Source organism: Pituophis catenifer, unplaced genomic scaffold (assembly GCF_029215685.1).
Source record: "Pituophis catenifer annectens isolate HBS135680 unplaced genomic scaffold, rPitCat1.0.hap2 SCAF_4, whole genome shotgun sequence".
Classification (NCBI taxonomy): Eukaryota; Metazoa; Chordata; class Lepidosauria; order Squamata; family Colubridae; genus Pituophis; species Pituophis catenifer.
The window spans coordinates 105,295,067-105,315,890 of record NW_027256884.1 but is presented as its reverse complement, the minus strand read 5'-3'; the positions used below and the strand labels follow the sequence as shown (position 1 = coordinate 105,315,890).

General features: G+C 36.4%; 1 protein-coding gene across 3 annotated transcripts in view; it reads right to left on the bottom strand.

Annotated features, from left to right (window-relative positions):
• Positions 1-20,824, bottom strand: part of DCLK1 (doublecortin like kinase 1) — a 157,800-nt gene that overhangs the window by 28,958 nt on the left and 108,018 nt on the right. For all 3 annotated transcript variants that reach the window (XM_070943850.1, XM_070943852.1, XM_070943853.1), the window contains exons 6-9: positions 11,542-11,626; positions 7,394-7,502; positions 4,876-4,933; positions 1,775-1,894 (exon numbers count right to left, since the gene is read on the bottom strand). In XM_070943850.1, coding sequence (XP_070799951.1) covers positions 1,775-1,894; positions 4,876-4,933; positions 7,394-7,502; positions 11,542-11,626 — 372 coding nt within the window. The remainder of the gene's footprint in view (positions 1-1,774; positions 1,895-4,875; positions 4,934-7,393; positions 7,503-11,541; positions 11,627-20,824) is intronic.

The following is a 20,824-nucleotide window of genomic DNA, read 5'->3' as shown; positions in this document are numbered from 1 at the left end:
ACTTCTGAACCGGTTGGGAAGATAAGTGGATTTCACCCCTTGTTACTAGTGCTGGTAGATAACTCTTACTCTCCGTGCCAGGTAATACTCTCAGGTTTAAGGAAACATGTGACAATCAAGAAGAAGACTAACTCCATTTCCACAGGATCTTTATATTACTAGCAGATTTGCCACCACAGCTGGAGAGTGACTTCCTCATCAGGATATGGATGAGAGAGTGAGTTTAAAGCAGGCCAAGTAGAATTCCACTTCCCTCTTTGAAAGTTCACATCTGTACAATCGTAAGGAAAATAATTTTCCTGGTTAATTTTCTATTATACGTGGCAATCTTTTCACAAGCAGAGTCTGTTTTCAAGCCTGTATTGGTGCCCTCAAAAACTGGTTTACTTATTTATTTTATTTCTACAGCTATCTCAACAAGTGACTCTCGATGGTCTACATCAGTGGTCCCCAACCCCCGGTCCGCGGACCGGTGCCGGGCCGTGGAGTACCTGGCACCGGGCCGCGCAGCGGCCGGGGGACATGAACGCTGCAGTGCAAAGGCTCCTGGGCCGTGCGCAATGGGCCGTGCGCAAAAGCTCCTGGGCCGTGCCCCCACCCCTGCACGCGCTCAGCGGGCCGCGGCGATAAAAAGGTTGGGGACCACTGGTCTACATGATAAGACCTTAAAACAAGTAAAACAGTACAAATATATGGCACCAAATAAAGCTGTTACTACTGATATTAATGTAATCAGGAAACAGGGTCTTTAACACACTTGGGGTTCCAGGTCCAGGGACATAACTAAGTCTTCATGGTTGTATGAAAGACCAACAGAGTTGGAGTCATCCTGATATCTGAAGGGAGAATATTCCAGAAGGCAGAGGCTACAGCAGAGAAGACACATTTCCTGGTTCCCACCAACATTCCATGGCTGATGGAACCTGCAGTATGCCCATCTTGCCTGACCAAATTGGACAGGTAGACAACTAGGTGAGGATAATCCATTGGATAACCTGGCCCCAAGTCATGAAGGGCTTTAAAGATGACAACCAGGACCTTGAATTGCACCTAGTAACACACCAGCAATCAATGTACTTACAAAGCAGTGATATTATTGCTATTCACTCATTTTGAAATCAATACAATTTACCACCCATTCACCCTTGGTCATATCTATTCTTATTTTTACCACATATGTTTTTTTAAAATCCACTTTCCCATTCAAGTATTTCTGTACTTTCTCCTATTACACCCAGCTTTCATTTTCATAAAACAACATGAACAGAAAATGCTCTTATACATACAATATACCTTTTAGCTTCTTTCAACGAACACCTTTCAACAAACACCTTCATACCTTACAATAATCTACAAAGGACCCCTACATTTAAATCAGGGGTGGGTTTTACTTACCTTCACTACCAGTTTGCAGCGGAGCCGCACGTGCGCACTTGCTTTGCTTGTGTGCACACGCCCTCTTCTGCGCATGTGTAGAAGCATTTTGATGATGTCAGGGTTGGTGGCAGAGTCTCCCGCCAGTTTTACTACCAGTTCAATAGAACTGGTGTGAATCGGGGGCAACCCACGACTGATTTAGATAAATACTTACAAGTTATTTGTAATGGATGAAGTTACTTCATCCATTTTCCCATCTTTAATAAACTTTCTATTGAGGAATAATAGATCTTCTTTGCTCCATATTCATACACATACTATTCATAAATACTATACTAGTATTTCTCTATACTGAAGCTAAGAAAACTGAGCAGCAGCAGATTGTACTTGTACTTACTTTTACAAGTTCCATGACAAGATACAACTCAGTAGGCATATCCATTTCCTCAATCAGGAGAACAATGTTGGGATGTTTGACCCGTCTTAAAATAGAAACTTCATTCTGAATCATGTGTTCCTGCATAAAAGGACAGAAAAAAAATATATGAAAAGAGAATGGAACAAAACCATATAGCTGCTAGGACCTTTGCCTTATTTAATGGGGTAAATTGTTGTTATAATTTATCAAGTGAACTACAGAGGTAGCTACAGACTGTAGCTGCTATATGCTAAATAAAATCAATATATTCAACTTCTGGTTTTCTTGGCAGTTGTGGCTTGCCTAGACCTTGTTTCTAAGTCTGAAAGAGATACTGATTGATTCCAAATCCCCTCACTACAGTGGTGGGTTGCTACTGGTTCACCCCAGCTGGGGCGAATCGGTAGCAGCAGTGGCTGGCTCCGCCCACGCGCCCAGACAGTTCTGCACATGCGCAGAAGCATCATGCGCAAGCACACACGAGCAAACCAGTAGCGATGGGTTTTGAAACCCGCCCCTGCCTCACTAGCCTCTCTGCCTAGGGCGGGACTAGAACCCATGGGCTGCTACTTTCTAATCCATTGCCTTAATCACTATACTAATCTGATCTCCTTTAATGGTGCATCCAGGCACATAATGGACAGAGGAAACTCAGTATTCCATAAGAAGTTTTAAAACCCTTATAAATTAATGTATAAGTCAAGGACTATGCTGAGACTGAGAAAATGAATATCAAAAGTAAAACAGAGGTAGAAGATTTAAACTTGCAAGTATTTTATTTACATTTAAGGTTGCCTATATTTAACTTATTCTGAATATTTGTCTTTTAGTATGCCTGTAAAGAATTACTCTTCCAACCTTTTAACTAAAAAATTATATATAACAAATCAAGTTTTCCCAAGCAAAAAGAAAAAGAAAAAGAAAAGAACAGCTGCATTTCTTTAGACATTTTAGCTATTAATATTTTTCTTCCCAGGACTTCTCCAAGCTAACATATTATTCCTTGACCTCCCATCCTTACTAAACTGAACATCTTGTTGTTTTCATGTCAGGTTTCTCAAGTCACAGTTTTGTAGAACAATTTAAAAAGTTGCTTTTAACCTCTAATGAAAAACCTAAATGGTCTGGGACCAAACTGGCCAAATAATCATTTTTCTGCACATAATTCTGCTTGAGAATCAAGATCTATCTCAGTGCCCCTCCAGATTCTTACATAATGGCAACATGTAAAAGGGACTTTTCTGTGGCAGCTTCCCACATCCCATGTACCTGCCCCATCTGTCTAGCTACAGTATATCTATTGGATCTATATTGCTTCTCTATTGCTTGTTTTACAATATGGTAACCTTTTTTTTAAAAAAAATCAGAGACGTGAGTCCTCCAGAATATTTTAGAGACCATGAGTCCAGATGTTTGTTGATACTTATATCCTGTCCAGGTAAAACATCTGTGAGTGGTTTAGAAGAAGAAGAAGAAGAACACACCAATTCAAATCAAGACTCAACAATAAGTATAATATGGCAGCCCATCCATCATAAGCCAAATTATCTTTTTATAAAACTCTGAAGACTTGGCTATTTCCTCCATGCATTTGGGTTAGGAGGGTAGGCAATGCAGCTTCATCACTGGAAGGTCCCATGTATCTTGGGCAACATGGATCGTTGCTTCTATTGTTGGATTTTAATATTTCTATGCCAACCAAAGTACCTGTTGTGAGATGGGAAGTGTCAGCCTTATTAGGTAGACCAAGCTTGGCCAGGTAAGCTAATTTTATTTTATTGTAAAGCTACAATAATATAATCTTGCAAACCTGAAAGTACAGTTCTCATCCCTTCTCTTTTACAGCCCAAGAAACTAGGGAGGGTATCTTCTAACCCTCTTGCCCCACCCACTATCCAACATTAGGCTATGCTGTCTCTTACTTAATTATTTCCTTGGCAACTTCTCTTCACCCAGCCTCCCAAGATCTTTCCCACATACAAGAAGCTATATTTATTATTTAAATAAATGCTTGAATAACAGAAACCATTAAAAACATACACTAAGTGCACAATTAAATAAAATGCCCAATCTTCACTATCTTCAGAAATATCAGCAGGGTAGGGGCCTCCTGCAGAGGTGGGATGAACTTACTTTCCCTACCAGTTCGCAAATGTGAGCGAGCGCTCGCTTTGGTCGCATGCGCCACCTCTGCGCACGCGCACAGCCTTTTGTGCATGCACAGTAGTCAGGCATTACATCCAGGCGGGTGGGCAGAGCCTCCCACAGTTGCCACTACCGGTTCGTGTGATCTGGACAGAACTGGCTGAATCCCACTACTGGCCTCCTGTAGCTACAATGGGATGTATGTACCAAACAGGAAAGGCACTACCAAATTTTTCAGGTCCAAATCTCCCTGATTTATTACCAAATCAGGTATCAAAAGCTTCTCTTCATTTACATGCACACAGGCCAGAGAGATTACATTTGAAAGAAACAATTCCTGATACATCTTGAAGACATGATATATAAGGCTTTATACATTAAAACAAACACTAATTTAATTTGACTATGTAACTGCAGTTGGAAATTTATAAAAAAAATCTGTGAGGTAACCAGAGTTACCAGAGTAATTCATACCTGCTAATATATCTTGGCTGTTAAATGTTATAATTATAGATTTTGGATTATTTTCAAAGGCAGCACTATGCAGCCCATATTATAACAATCTAACTACATCGGCTGATGAAGTATTCAAAGAAGTTCACATGTAGCCAAGTTCCTATTACAGGGACTCAATCCATTTCATCAGTTTCCACATGGCCAAATAACTCCAAGATAACATCACAAGAGATTATTCACGTCATCACATTAAATGCCAATTGATACGTAATTCTGAGTCAATGTAAGCTATTTTTTCTATAAAGAACCTTGTGAACATGTCACGGTGCCCTGCCAGATCCTTGTTCCATCTGTTGTTCAGCTAATGTTGGACAACATTTTTTTTTTTAAATTAACCACTAAGTTGGAGTGCTTGCAGATTTGATCTAATTCATAAGATCCGTCAGAAACATATGATACTCCACTATCTTGATACTTACCTTTCCTCTGCATTTACTTTTCTTAATGATTTTCAGGGCATATTCTCTACCAGTTGACCTAGCAACATTCAGAAGAAGGAAGAAACAGATTAAATTCATTTACCCAATAGTGACAACATTTTAAAATTCAACACATAACCTGAGATTATTTTGCAGAGCAGCCTACATGTATACCTTAATAGAAATGACTAGAAAATCTCTGGCAGAAAATAAGGAACTTTTTAGAAAGTTTCTATTTCGTTACTGTGGCAAGCTGCTGTGAAATATGAAGAGATATAGGATATTGATTTAAATAATGTAACTAATAGAAATGAAAACATTAAAGATTAAAATGAAGTTTAAATTCAATATTTAAGGCAAAGGCTTAGGAAAAATAAGTCCACACATTTTATCATATTGCACCATGCTTTTTTTTAAAAAAAAGCAGCATAACTCCCTGAGCAAGGCATCATTTCCCCACTAGAGGGCTTCTTGGCATAGTATAGTTACTCAGAAATAAGACACTTCATCTTCAAAAAGTTGATGATAGATTACCATTTGGAATCCTCTTCCTCCTCCTCCTCCTCCTCCTCCTTCCCCCCCCTCACATATTTTTCATTTTAGGCTGGCATGTTCAACTTTTATTTTTTTTAAATTCAAATTTTATATTATCAGTTCTAGTGATACCAAAATACATGCAGATACTATTTTATTCTTTACCTCATTAAGTAATAATATTGGTAAATATTATTACCACTAAAATAGTGGTATTTGAATTGCTCCACTCAACCTCCTTTCTCTACCTTCCCTCACCTTAAAATATTACACTTCAGATGTGCTTAAATACAGTGTATGACAAAATAGGATAGCCTGAGCTAACACAATTCCATTGAATGTTCAGGAACGATATATTTTCTTATTTTTTTGCCTTGTTATACCATTTGTTAAACTCAGTGGTAAAATCCAAATTTTTTTACTACCAGTTCTGTGGGCATGGCTTGGTGGGGGTGGGGTGGCTTGGTGGGCGTGGCAGGGGAAGGATATTGCAAAATCTCCATTCCCACCCCACTCTGGTGGCCAGCCAGAGGTGGTATATGCCGGTTCTCTGAACTACTCAAACTGCCTGCTACCGGTTCTCCCAACTGCTCAAAATTTCCGCTACTGGTTCTCTAGAACCTGTCAGGACCTGCTGGATTTCACCCCTGGTTAAACTGCAACATAAAGCTTAGAGTACTGGGCTTAAATCTCTGGGGACACAACTTCATCCCTCACTCCCTCAAATTATTCTGAGGGACAGATCCTTCCTCACAGATTGACAGGCGTCAGTAGAAGGGAAAAATATGAAAGCTGCATTGAACTTCTTCAAAGAAAGGAAGAATGAAATGCAATAAATCAATTCTACCCAATCCCTGAACTGCAACGGAATAACTTCTTTATTTAATTATACACTAATCTATACTGTTTAGATAATTCTGGAAAAGAACACATGTTTCATTTGCCTGTGATTGCCTTGGTTGCTTGTGATAAACACAGCTTATCCCATCAGGCCAGGATTCTTTTGCATACAGCAGTTAGCTTCTACGCATAAATTCCTACCTACAGAAGGGCCTGTGTATGCCAACAGCTGCTGCCCAGGAAATTTTTCTGACATGACCAAAATGCTCCTAAAGGGAGAAAGTGGGATTTCTCCCCAAAATTCCTTCTTTATCAAACAGTTGATGGAAAAACAGCTATTTCATGTTGAGTTGACCCTCAGCAAGTCATGTTTTATATATTATAACCAGTGCAGCATACACAGAGTACTGCACGTAACAGTGGCAGCAGGGATTTGGAAGTCAAAATTGAAAAAGTTATGTTAAGGAAGGACTTTTCTTTTATTTTCTGTGCCTGCTTATATATGAAGCTTTTTAAATAGCATTGTTTTTCTAAAAGCATATATGTCCCGTAAGACCCAACTACAGAAAGACGAATCAAGGTTGGTATTTCATTTATAGATTGATTCTAAAAAAACCTTTCCTTTATAGGCCTAGCTGGAATCTTTGTTGTTCTTGTTGTTCATATGTAGTTGAGGCACTATTTTGTTACATATCATGCGTAAATAGAGGTATGATCTAGGAGTAGTCTAATGTTAAAGGTAAAGGTAAAGGTTCCCCTCGCACATATCTGCTAGTCGTTTCTGACTCTAAGGGGCGGTGCTCATCTCTATTTCAAAGCTGAACAGCCAGCGCTGTCTGAAGATGTCTCCGTGGTCATGTGGCTGGCATGACTAATCGCCAAAGGAGCACAGAATGTTGTTACCTTCCCACCAAAGGTGGTCCCTATTTTTCTACTTGCATTTTTTATGTGCTTTCGAACTGCTAGGTTGGCAGAAGCTGGGACAAGTAACGGGAGGTCACCCTGCTACGCGGCATTAGGGATTCGAACCACTGAACTGTCGACCTTTCGATCGACAAGTTCAGCATCTTAGCCACTGAGCCACCACATCCTAGCCTAATGTTAGGAAATGCTTTAACAGTAATAAGGGAAAGAACTTGCTCACCTTTCTATACATTCTTTTACAATGGCAAAATTTCCATCTCCTATAGTCCGACCAACTTTATACCTCTCTGCTATTGAGGCTGGAACCTGGAAGCCTTCATCCAACACTTCTGAAAAGAATTGTTAGTAAGCTTTATTTGTGGGAAAAGCAACACATATGTGACATATAATACATATTTTACCTATACCTATACTGCTTAAGACAATTGAAACCATCCAGAAACAGTATTTTGCAGAACAGAAGAATCATATTGCTGATACTGTCAGAAAGTTTCACAATATTAAATACCAAGCTTATGGATGCTGCTGAACCCATTGCTTGAAACGTTTATCTCATACACATTGGTGATCAATTCACAGACGTAACTATTTCATCTCAATGCAGGATTAGTTCAACACACCATAATTAAGTATCTGCAAAAGAAGTCTAACACTCAAGCACTTATCTTATTACATCCTGTAAGCTGAGAACAACACAAACTTGCTCATGTGATAACTTCTATTTTCCTCCTTTTGTATAAAATATTTGGTTTTTAAACAAATGTTCTCAATAATGTCACTAACAAGTTCAATCTGGACACCAGATGCTTAAAAAACCTTCACAGTTAAATCAAGAGAGAGGAAAAAAGAGGTTATATTTATTGTATTTTAGCAGCCATTAGAGAATTATTATTCTTCAGATATTTTTAAAAAGCTCAAGCCATATACCTTCTCTTAAATGAACCATGTTTAGCTTTTTCTACTCTCTATTTTCTTTTAATCCTTTTAAATTCTGTTCTCCAATCAGTGGAATAATTGAACTGTCCTGTCCAGATAAATTCTTGTTTTGTTTTTGTTAAGCTTTCTCAATTTGATTAAAGAGAATTTTCTTTAATAAATTGAGATATAAGGGCCACAACTCACCTTCTGAGGGCTGAAAACAGAAGGGCCATAGCACACTTGTTAGCAAGACAAGGCTGCATTTGGGGTTTCTTTATTTTTAGCTGTTTAGCATACGTATAATAAGGCTTACACTTACACACTATTTTCCATCTCAAAAAGCCTAGAAATTGTGCTATTTGTTTTCAGTAACCATGGAGCTATTTTGTTTATTAACTTTATTGTGATTCTGGGCAACATTAAATATGCAAAATTTAAAATAAAACAATCCATGCAATAAAAAAAATATCTAGAAAGAAACAACTACCATCTCACAAATCACTCGATCCAAAAGGAGTCCACACCCATTATAATCTAAGGTTGGAAAAAGAACCAAATCCCGAGGGCACATTTAAATAAGATTAGACTGGGGACAATGCAAACTTTTGGAAGAATAGCAGTCCAGAGGCCAGATGCTACACCAGAGAAGACCTGTTTCTTGGGTCCCATTGAATGCATTGCTTATCAATGGGATCTAGACCATGCTGCTGAATCATATAAGATGGAAGCAACTGTGAAACACAGGTGGTTCCTCAAATAACCAAGCTCGGTGCCATGAAGAGCTTTGTAAGAGATAACCAGCACATTGAAATGTACTGAGTACAGCTTCCACAGTAAAGGTGTTGCACGGACATAACAAGGCATATCCAAAGTTGCCTACAGTATGTTGCTGTGCTCTGGACCATCTGCACTTTCTGGGTGTAGTGTAGTTTCATATGCAGTCCATTGCAATGATCCAAACACAAGGTGATAAGTTTCTTAGGGCTGCACATATGCGTGCAACTGATTCATTAGATGAATCTGTACAAGGTCTTTCCCAGCAAGTTGTCACTTGTTTATTCAGTAGAAACTGTGAGACCAAGTGCAACCCCATTCAGGACTAAGGATGGAGCATATCAAGATATGGGTGGTCCAAAAAACCGTAGCCACTTGGTTTTGTCAGGGCAGAGCTTTAGCTTTTTCCACTGCCTCCTGACTCCTACAGATTCCAGACACAGGGAGTCAGAATAGGCTGGTTAGCCTGGGATTGAAATATTCATCAGCAGACTGATGATACCTGACATTAAACTCACCCACAAGGAAAATGTGATTCCCTGCACTTTTTAAAAATTGCAAGATGGCCAAGATATTTGCATATATGTCCTGAGTTTGTTTGATGATTTAAATTTGTTATAGCCACCTATTTCAGTAGATTCTGATCATCTTACAATCAGTTTCATAGTACATCATTCTTCCAACAGTTTACAGCTTGCAGTAGCAAGCTGAATGGCTTTGATTACAAAGGCTAACGATGTATAGTTGGAAGATCTGAAAGGCCAGTTTGGAGACCAATGATTTTGAAGAGGGTCTATCTGTGTGGTCATTGAGACAACACTAGCTTAATGGAATAAAACCTACCAGCCAATTTATGAGTTCTCATATCTCAACTCACTTTCAAAAGAAGACATAACAAGGCAAATCTTTCCATTGGATAACCAAGAAAAAGCCCGGTCTTTGAGAAATTGGTGGATAATTTCTTCTTATTCTGAAAAATTTAGTGAAATAACCTACCCATTTATTTTTTTTTGACAATCAACATGAATTTCAAATGACTATTTATGCCTAGCTTGAGATGAGATGCCTAACAAACTTAGTGAATGTAGCTAAGGGAGGTACAAGGGATATTACAGGAGAGATTCCTATATCCAGGGAAAGGGAGAAGCTCAAGAAACAAAGTAAAGAATAATGTAACCTTTATTATACTAGACAAAAGTTGTGCAGGAAAATTACTTGGCAGGATTTCAAGATTAATGTTATGCTCTGGAAGATTGATAAACAAGAAAGAAAGAAAGAAAGAAAGAAAGAAAGAAAGAAAGAAAGAAAGAAAGAAAGAAAGAAAGAAAGAAAGAAAGAAAGAAAGAAAGAAGAACAAACTACTGTAAAGACCTGTCTGCTACAAATTTGACAGAATCTCAAAATAGATGTTTCATGGAGTTCAACTTATACATCATAAGAAAATTATAAATAGCAATAACATACTCATGCTCACCTTAAACACTGGAAGAAGCCTGAAATTATATAGAATTCACTAGCAAATAAAAATGACTTAGCAGCACACAAAAAAAGGAAAGGTTAAATGCAAGTTCTGGACAGAATATATTTAATTATTTCTAAAGAAATAGCCATATTTTTTAAAAAACTGAAACCTCCTTTCATTTAATTGGAAATCCCTTTTTGCTAGAAATTCCAGCCTTAATCTGAATCACTGCAAAATACCAGAACCCTCTTTTCCCAGATTCAACCCATAGCTTCTCCCTCAGTTCTTATTTCTAGTTCTGCTTCTACCTTTTCAAAGGAGTCAATTTTTCTCTCCCTAGAAAATTCCCTTTCTGAATTACTGATTTGTGGATGAACAAGAACCATGCCTAACCTATGAATGAGGATGGTTGATGTCTGCAGTGAATGAAAGATCCAAACTAGGGTCCAGACTAACATTCACAATAGTTCAGTTCAGTTCACATGAAATCATTATATAATCCCTCGTATTTCTGGCTTGTATACAAAAGGTTTAGGCAATAACTAATTAACTTTCAAACTATAGCAATTAAAACCTCTATAAACAATCTGAACTAGAAAGTTGACCAAACTTTTTTTTTTTGGTCAAGGACATGTATTCTCATACTTAGTATAGGATATATAAAGGTTCCCCTCGCACATATGTGCTAGTCGTTCCTGACTTATCTCTGTTTCAAAGCCGAAGAGCCAGCGCTGTCCAAAGACATCTCCGTGGTCATGTGGCCGGCATGATTAAACGCCACAGGCGCATGGAACGCTGTTACCTTCCCACCAAAGGTGGTCCCTATTTTTCTACTTGCATTTTTTACGTGCTTTCAAACTGCTAGGTTGGCAGAAGCTGGAACAAATAACAGGAGCTTACCCCATTACGCAGTTCTAGGGATTCAAACTGCTAAACTGACCTTTCTATCGACAAGCTCAGTGTCTTAGCCACTGAGCCATTGCATCCCTAGTATACGATATACAGTAGGAATGTTTTGACTATTGGAAAAAATGGGAAATGGCTATGGAAGTACCTGATTATTCAGTAACAAATGGATGCCAAAGACAGTTTAATTCAAAACATTAATTCTGCCCTAATATCAACAATCTTTTTTTAACTTTTAGAGGCAACAAATCAGAGACCTTTGTATTATCACTTTTCAAACAGCGAGGCATTTTATCTACTTATATTACCTTCACCAGGCCCATCGGTTTCGTCCATCGAACTGCAGACTTTGGTAGAGGCTAGTGAGGTAGAGGAACCACTGTGCTGAGAGCTCTGAAAATATAGAATTGGATTGGATAAAGATAATTAAATATGGTTTCAAGAAAGCTAGATTATCACAGAAAGCATCTAGATCAGGGGTCTCCAATCTTGGCAACTTTAAGACTTGTGGACTTCACCTCTGGGAATTGAAGTCCATAAGTCTTAAAGTTGCTAAGGTTGGAGACCCCTGATCTAGAGAGACTTCTTGATAGATGATCTGAAATGATTTTTTAAAAATGCTCTTGAAACATTCTATTCCTGAATACCTTCAGAAACCATTTTCAATTTACTGCTTATTATGTAAAAACCTGCTATACAACATCTCTTTTCTTGTTAGCCATCTTACCATTTTTTTAACAATTCAGGACATCTTCTGTTAAGACACTCTATCATTGAAAATGTATTGCTCTGTTTCTCTGAGTAATCCATCATTTAGGATTTGAGGTGTTAATCACCAGTACATGTTCTTCTGCTTTCTTACCTATAAAGTTTGCTACAAGAATGACTCTCCACAGCAGAAAAAAATGCTTATTCAAAAGGCCTGGAGGAAAATGTCAATGTTTCCCATGCCTTCTTCATAAACAAGATGTGCCAAGAGCCATTAACAAATTCAAAGTAAAAAAGAGACTTTGTATTCTCACCTTATTTGTATATAGCCTTCTAATATCATTATAGTATCTTGCCAGTCCTTGAACAATGCAACAAATTTTAGCATAAAACCTGGATATATGCCAAAGAAGCTAGTGGTCAGGAAGCCAACTTCAGGCCAAGCAAGCTGTTATTTAGTTTGCATTTCTGTTAGCTAGATCTTGATTAGGAATTAATGCTCTGTCTGTACTTATCTATTATATATTTAATTGGCTACCAATGTGTACATGTATTTTAATATAAATGCCAAGGATTTATCATTATCTATTTATCTGTTTGTATCAAGTGTTCAAACAATGAATCATACGTAAATGGTTTGATAAATATATTTACACTCTCGTTATATATGTATACATATAGTATGTGTGTGTGTGTGTGTATTACAAAGGGTGAAGTAAATCATATATATGTTGTTGGTTTGAGCTCCGAGCTTGGCAATTTGGTTGCAAACGTTTCATCCCCATTCGAGGAGACATCTTCACTGTGGTGTGGATTGTGCTTGTCTGGGGGAGTAATGGCCTTTAAATACTTTTCTGAGTTCTGGTCTGATTTCAGGTTGTGTGATTGGCTGGCTGTAGTTGCTGAGTCATAGTCCTTGGTTTGAAGTACCGCCTGTGTGATGTAAATTAGTGCTGGTGTTGTTGTTCGGATGTCTTCTGATGATGTCATGGTCTGGTTTCGGATTGATTTGGTTGGCTGCATATGATGTGGTCGGTCAACCATATCAACCCAAAACCAGACCATGAGATCATCAGAAAACCTCTGAACAACAACACCAGTACTAATTTACATCACACAGATGGTACTTAAAGGCCAATGCTCCCCCAGACAAGCAGAATCCAAAGTGCACTGAAGATATCTCCTCGAATGGGGACAAAACGTTTGTACCCAAATCTCCAAGCTTGGAGCTCAAACCAACAACATAACAACCAACCTGAGCTACTAATATTCAGAGACATTTCAAACCATAGTATACTATATTTATTTACTAAATACATTAGATAAATAGGACTTTTTGCAGACTTTTTCTTAAAATCTTGGGTTTAATAGCAGCTTCATGCCCCTTCCCTTTTTGAAGTTTTTTATTTGTATATTTGATTAACATATTTTCCTTATTATTTTTATAGCTAGCTCACATAACTGTATATTCTTTCAGGAGGCAACATAATATTTGAGCTCCCCAAATCACAGAGATTTAAAATTGTAAAGTTTTCTGTATCTGCTAGCTACCATCTAGTGGTATTTCTAAGGTTCAGAAATTGTAGTCCTAATAATAATTTCTTATATCAAATTCCCTTTGTTTTACTAAATAAGGATATTATCAATAGGTTCTTAGCTATAAGGAATCAAATTATAGATTTTTTTCAACTACTTAAGGATCAGAGGCAATTATAGTACAAAAGAAGGTAAAATCTGTTCAATGTATACTTACTGTAATCTTTTGACCCCTTTCTTCTAAGAACTCTTAGAGTTACATTAATCATTCCTTATTCTCTATAACTGATATGATTAATTTCTTCTTGTGAAAGGAAAATTTTACTTATCACTGCCTTCTCATTTCTACTATTCAATGACAACTCTGAACTAACTTCGTCTATTCAACATACAATATTAATAGATGTCTGCCAACATATTTCTTGGAACAGTCCACGAACTGCAGAATGCTCCCCAGTGGCCAAATAAGTGGAGACAAAGAGTTAGTCTAAAGATTGGCTTCAACTAGTATGATAAGATTCATAGATGAGTTGGAATATGCAGGCCTACAATTTTGCCCAAATACAACATATTCTCCAATTCATTATTTCCAAACCTAGTGGCCCAAAGACTGAGAGTTCCAGAAAGTTGAAGTCCAAGACATCCAAAGAATATCAGGTTGAAGAATTCTCTACTGCTCTGATACTTCTTTTATAATATTGGTAAGAGATAAAACAAGACAGTGGAAAGACATTCCCAGACTATTAAAGATATATCTGAGCATCAAACTCTCATGATAGCAATGAACCTTTCCTGGTTTTGCATAAAGAAAACAGACATTTGCTGCCTGATAAGGACAGGATGGGAATGTACCAAATAAATTGAGCATTTGTATGGGAAACCTATACTAAAATCCCAGACAGAAAAGATATCTGATATTAATTACCATACAGTTTCACAGTAAAAAGACATACATTTCAAGTTTGCACATATTTATTTGTGTTTGTTTCAATGCATCATTTTAAAATAATATACATCATAATGTAATTAAACAATCTGTAGTCATTTATAATGGTGATGTAGCTCTATTTTATTTAGATCACTTTACAAAACGGACTTCACAGATTTTTAATTTTAAGGAAAAAAACTGAATACCATTTAAAAATCAGATTAATCTGCAATCTTTGATTTCAGTGTACAGTTACTTTTCAACAGTATTAATACTACTGTTCTATTAATAATAATATAACTGAAATATACACTTTCATATAAAGCTCTTTTGATTTTTTAAAAAATTGGGTTGTTTAAATATTGACACTGATCATTGACTCTTATTAACTTAGGCACATGCATGCTTAACATCCAAAAAACATAATCTATAAAAATATGAATCATTGAATTGGAAAGGACCTAAAAGGTAATCAAATCCAACCCCTGGTATACTCAAGATTCACTGCACCATTCCTGATGTACAACAATGGAGATTCTGAAATTCTCCAGTGAAGGGGAACAAATCACTTCTTATGGGAATTTATTAATTGATTAACATCTCTTACTGTCAAGAAAATTGTTTCTAATATCTAATATATATCCTAATCCTTGAAGTATCATTCCATTCGTTCTTATGTTAATAAGAATAAGTCCGAACCCTTTACAATAGCATTTAGTGTAGTTCATGATGATTGCTTAATTGTTTCTGCCAAGACATAAAGAGTATTGCTTGTCAATAAGTTATATTTTACACAGAAAGTATACAGGAAAAAAAAAATCTCATTTCATTACATTTCCAGAAGGTGGTATGGTGACTGCAGCAGAATTTCAAAAATTTTCTTACTAAATTATGGTCTCTTACCAAATTTTATCTGATTTGTATTGAAATTTAACTTAGAGAATAGCTTGTGGTTTTCATTCTTTACAGATATTTTATTTTATTTTATTCTTAAAAAAACCCATACAAAAGACATTCATTTACCCCAAAGAGCAACTGAAAACCATTCTCATTCAACGATTCAGGAAAAATGCTTTTGTCCCTAAATAACAAAATCTGAATTGATTTATAATATTAAACAGAGGGAAAATAGCATAAAATAAGATTAATGTAAATAGATTGGTAGATAATTTTCTCACTAGTTTAAAGCAGATAATGGAATTTCATAATGTCCCTGCTCAATAATAGTGTGATGAAGGATAAACCAAAGATAAATGATTGTGGATTATTAATGTATTCAATAATATTTGCACTGTGAATTCCACCGAGTTTGGTAGGATACACAATTACATGTGATGGCAGCTTTAGCATGGCAAGGCCAACTTTAATTTAATGTTTCGTTATTCTTCTACATAGATTCATAAATTATCACCCAATGCATCTTTATGTCTGGGAACTTTTCTGGAACCTATTTGGATCATACCAGAGATAGGAGCAAACAATATCTAGTCACATAACATCCTGCTTAAATTTTAATGCCTCCCCAGCAATAATTTATTAAGATTTGGACTGAACATATTACAAAAGGAATAATTGGCAAGCAAGGCATAAAAATTAACAAGCTATGGTTTGTTATCCAAAACTTTGTGTCAAAGTTTTTGACTCCTGGTGACTGCTTGGACTAATCCTTGTAGCTTTGTTGGCAAGGTTTTTCAGAAGTCATTTACCACTGCTTCCTCTATAGGGCTGAGAGAGAGTGACTGGCCCAAGGTCACACAGCTGACTTTATGACCAAGGAGAGACTAGAGATCACAATCTCTAGCTTGTTGTTTTAATCAGTATACCAACTGGATCACTACTTTAAGTAAACACTAACATTTTCAAGTAAACATATATTTTGCTTAAAACACACATATTACAGTTGTGGTGTTTTGTTTTTTCTTCCTAATAGTTTGAAAACCTTAATGCACCTTTTACTTTAGAGTTCAATATAATTCATTTTTATCTCAGTAATATTTAATCTCTGCCCCTGGCTCAAAAGCAGAACTCAAATGATGCTTTCCGTTTAGATCTGGGGGTACAGATAACTAACAATCTGAATTGGTCTCTGCAAACGTCATCTTTAGTGAAGCGTGCAAACCAGCATCTGCTTTTTCTGCATCGGATGAGGAAAGCACATCTTTGTCATTCTCTCCTGGTCACTTTTTACAGAGGCACGATTGATTTAACAAACTGCATCACTGTTTAATTTGGTGGCAGTAATGCTTCAGATAGAAAGTCCATTCAGAGACTGGTAAGGACTGCCAAGAAGATTATAGGAAGCTCACTTCCAGTCATTCAGGATACTGCTTATAAGCACTATGTGCTTAGAGCTCAAAGGATTGTTAGAGACCCCACACACCCACTTCATGGTCTGTTTCTGTTGCTCCCCTCTGGGAGCAGGTTTCGAAGTATTTGTAGCAGCACTACCAGATTCTGTACAGCTTTGCTCCCTATGCCATCCGTCTGGTAAACTTGCAAGATTTTTTTCTCTTGCCATGTACATGTATACATCCGAACTAGACTGCATTGTTTTTCCATGTCATGTAATATATGTGGGTCCATGTATACTTTCATATTTATTTATGTATTTATTTATCTTGTCATGTTTATGTTTATATTAGAGCTGGAGACCCTGTTGTGGCTCCATTACCTGAGCCTGTGTCATCAGCAGGAGAGGACTCCGAGAGTGAAGGAAAGGAGTTGGCAAGGCCTCCCTCTCCAGGACCCTCCTCTCTGGCAATGCCTTCGGTGTCTGCCGAAGGGCAAGAGATAGGGGCCAAGCACGTCCACGCAGCCACAGGTGGACAGTGATAAGGGTAATGAGTCTTGGCTGGATCCTCGGCAGCGTCGCAGAAATAAGCGCACGCAACAGAAGAAAAGGCGTGCCAGAGATTAGGCTGAGTCACTGGACCACACCCCACAGGGTATAAAAGGGGGTGAGGTGGCCATTCAGACTCTGTGACGGACAAAACTAACTACTACAGAGTCACATTGCATCTTTGGAAACAACATTATCGGCCTTGGATTTATTTTACGAACTGTACAATTCTTGACTGTGTGTATTTTGTTTATTGAATAAAGTTCTTGGCAAGCAGCTACTGGGTTGCTGCCAAGCGTCTTATCAGAAGAATTGGTTGTCTGCCAGTTTATTTAACCCCTGGCTGTCTGTTTGTGTGCGTGTGTGAGACGGGGACAGAACAGACCCTTTGAGAGCCGTGTGCAATGTAATTTCATTTTAATGTATGCCGATTAGTGTACATTCATAGTGACAATGAAGTATTCCATTCCATATCTTCAACTTCACCTGAAACAGGAACTTGGAGAAATAGGGCTACACATGTTATTCTCTTCTCCCTTAGTTGGAGAATTTAGCACATTCAGGAGAATGCCTAGAGAAAGCTACACAGGCCATTTGATTTAGAGTAGTGCATAAACTTATTTAGTGAATGGAATAGTTTCAGCTTAAACTCCAATGATCATTAATATCAGGATTTGATATCAAACTATATTTTTATCTGACACAAAGAAATGCTATCTGAAAATATTTTGATTAAACCTATATGCATATGTTATTTTGGAATACCTCCAATTATCTGCATAATTTGAGTAATTGTGCACAGTTTATTAGTCTCTTAATCATCTCTGCTCCTAATCTAAACCACAGCATTTCTGAAATGTATTTTCCATTTTAAGTAATAAATATTTTCTTGCATCAGTAAAAACAAAAGAAACAAAACAGTTTATGTGAATATTTACCTATACTAAGTAAGTATGGTTCTTAAATATTTAATTCCCATCTTGAAGAAAACTATCTTGATCCATGTTAGTATAATTTGATGCTATTTTTCTATAGAACTCAAACACATATTTTATAGACATTATCTGGTAATCCAGTATAAACTGAATTTATACTGGTTAAGAGTATAATCACCAAACCAGTTGATCCACTCAGGAGGTGATTACACTTGTGTCTACCCTTGTTTCTGCCTGATTCAAAAGAATGAAACAATTATTTCTTAAATATCAAGCAATAACAAGTACTTGCATGGGAAAAAGATCTCTGAAATTTTGTGAGTTTTCCTGAACATGAACTTCCATTAAATGTATTCTTATAAGGGATCAAATAAAACGGTTCCAGGCCTTAGAGAAGTTGTACTGAATTTACTTATTTTGCTTCATTGAAGTTAGGAAGATATTGCCATTTCATTCACTTTTTTCAGTTTAATTTTTCCTCTTTGCATTTATGCAAACTGTACATGTTATTCCTATTTCTGTCACTCTTACTCTTGTTTCTTTAATTTCTATTTATTAGATGAGGGTCAAGGATGGTTATTATATATCTCAAAGCTTCAAGGATATTAATTTTTTTCTCTTAATTATTATTTCATATTTATGGAATTGCAATTTATGTTGCATGGATACAACTGGGCAAACATTCTGGGCAGTTATTGTGAGGTTATGCACACTGTACTTCAACATAGTTGTAGATCACATTAGAATTACTGGGGCGGAGGGGAGATAATTTCAGACCAAAAAGCCTTCATGGAACCTGAAGCACTCAATATAAATGGCAAGTCTAAATTTTAATGTAGGCTGCACCATTTGAAATGTCATCACTATTAAACAAACTTTAAGAGGAAGTTCTTGCTTCAGTTTCTGGCCACCTGGCTACTTTTATGGCACACCTACATTAAAGAAAGTAGCTGCATAAAAGCAGGATTTGATCTGTAAGTACTTCACTTCCAGATCAGCTTAATTTAACAGATGGCCAACATACCACCATTACTCTACAATGGAAAAAGGAAGATCAGCACTATAAGGTTTCAACCACATTTTACTGAAAGTTTTGTTCTGCAGTTCATTGGTAAATATTTTAAATGGGTAACAGTAATAGTCCTCAGGCTGAAAGTACATCAGTGCATACTAGTGCTTTAAGCATAGAAATTAATATATGCTAAAGATCTTTCTTCTTTTCTATTTGCAGCTTAAAGGGAGCTGTTTATGTCTGATATATCACAGAAAAAAAAAGTTGTAAATCGGGATGCCTATGATTCTGCTCAATATTTTTCCATAATATTTATTATTGGGAAATAAAAATGATGGTCAGATTAACTTTACCAAGGTTTTGTGGTTTCCAAAGCCTGAAAATGTATTATAACATTTACATTGCCTCATTGTGAAGAAACATTGGAGCCAGGAACTTAAGTTTAAGGCTATTTCATATTCAGAGTGAATATTTGGGCAGTTTAAGAGTGTTTTGGGGAAAGAAAAATTAGCAAACTACAGTAATCATATAGTATTGAATCGCTCATTCTTAATATTACTATGCAAAAGTAAAAAGTTGAGGTTTGATGCTATTATCTTATTCTACTGCACTGAAGGGAGTTGGAAGTTAAAACTTTTCTTTCTTTTTCCCTTTGCCCTACACTTCCCCTTTCCCTTCCCCCTCCTTTACTTTGCCACTATTTTCTTTTGTGTTTTTGTATTTTATATTATAAACTAATTAAAAAAGAGTAAAGAAAAGAATCAACCAGCAGTTTGTGAAGGAAACATAGGACATATTTTTTAAATACAGCCAGAATTCATAATAATGGGATTTACATAATTTAGAAAAATGGTTACACTTCCAAACTAGGGTACACATATGCATTGTTTTTGCTGTCTGGGAAGAGAAAAATTGGGATTTGTTTATTTGTTTAAAATCGTTGTTATTTAAAATGGAAAAAAATAAATCTGCGTCTGATCACTTTGCTTGCAAGGTACCAAGAAATAAGTCATACCAGCATTTTATTTATTTAAACTTAACCTAAATGTTTTTTTTAATTTTCATTTCAAAGCCAATAATTTATTTCATAAGTTTTTGTTCTGCTTTTCTTTACTTAAGCTTTTTTAGGTATTCCTAGAATTTCCAAATGCTGTACTATCTGTCAGCCACAGTATATTCAAGTAGCTATTAATCAATATTTGCAAATTCAGGAAATGTCAATTTCAAGTGAATTGTTAAAATTAGGAAAAGAAGGAAATGTTTAACCTGTTATAGCCAACTACTAGAGAATCCTGTATCTGTCTGAATACTATAATTATCATAATCAGAATTCTGAGATACTGAATTTCCATGTACCATTTGTTTGAGTTTACTTTTTTATTTTTATTTTATTAACTAACTTTTTAAATTGTGTTTAATGCTTAAAATATACGTATGTGATTAATGAGCTAATTTTCATCCCCAGCAGCAATAGCCAGGGCTTCTCCAAACATTTTAAGGATAAAGAAGATATTCTAATATTACAAGTTTTTTGTGGGCAAAATACAATAATTGAGGAGGGCAGAAAAACTACTTAAATTTTAGAAACATATTATCTGGGAAATTCTGGGAATTGAAGTTTCTTAAACTTGCC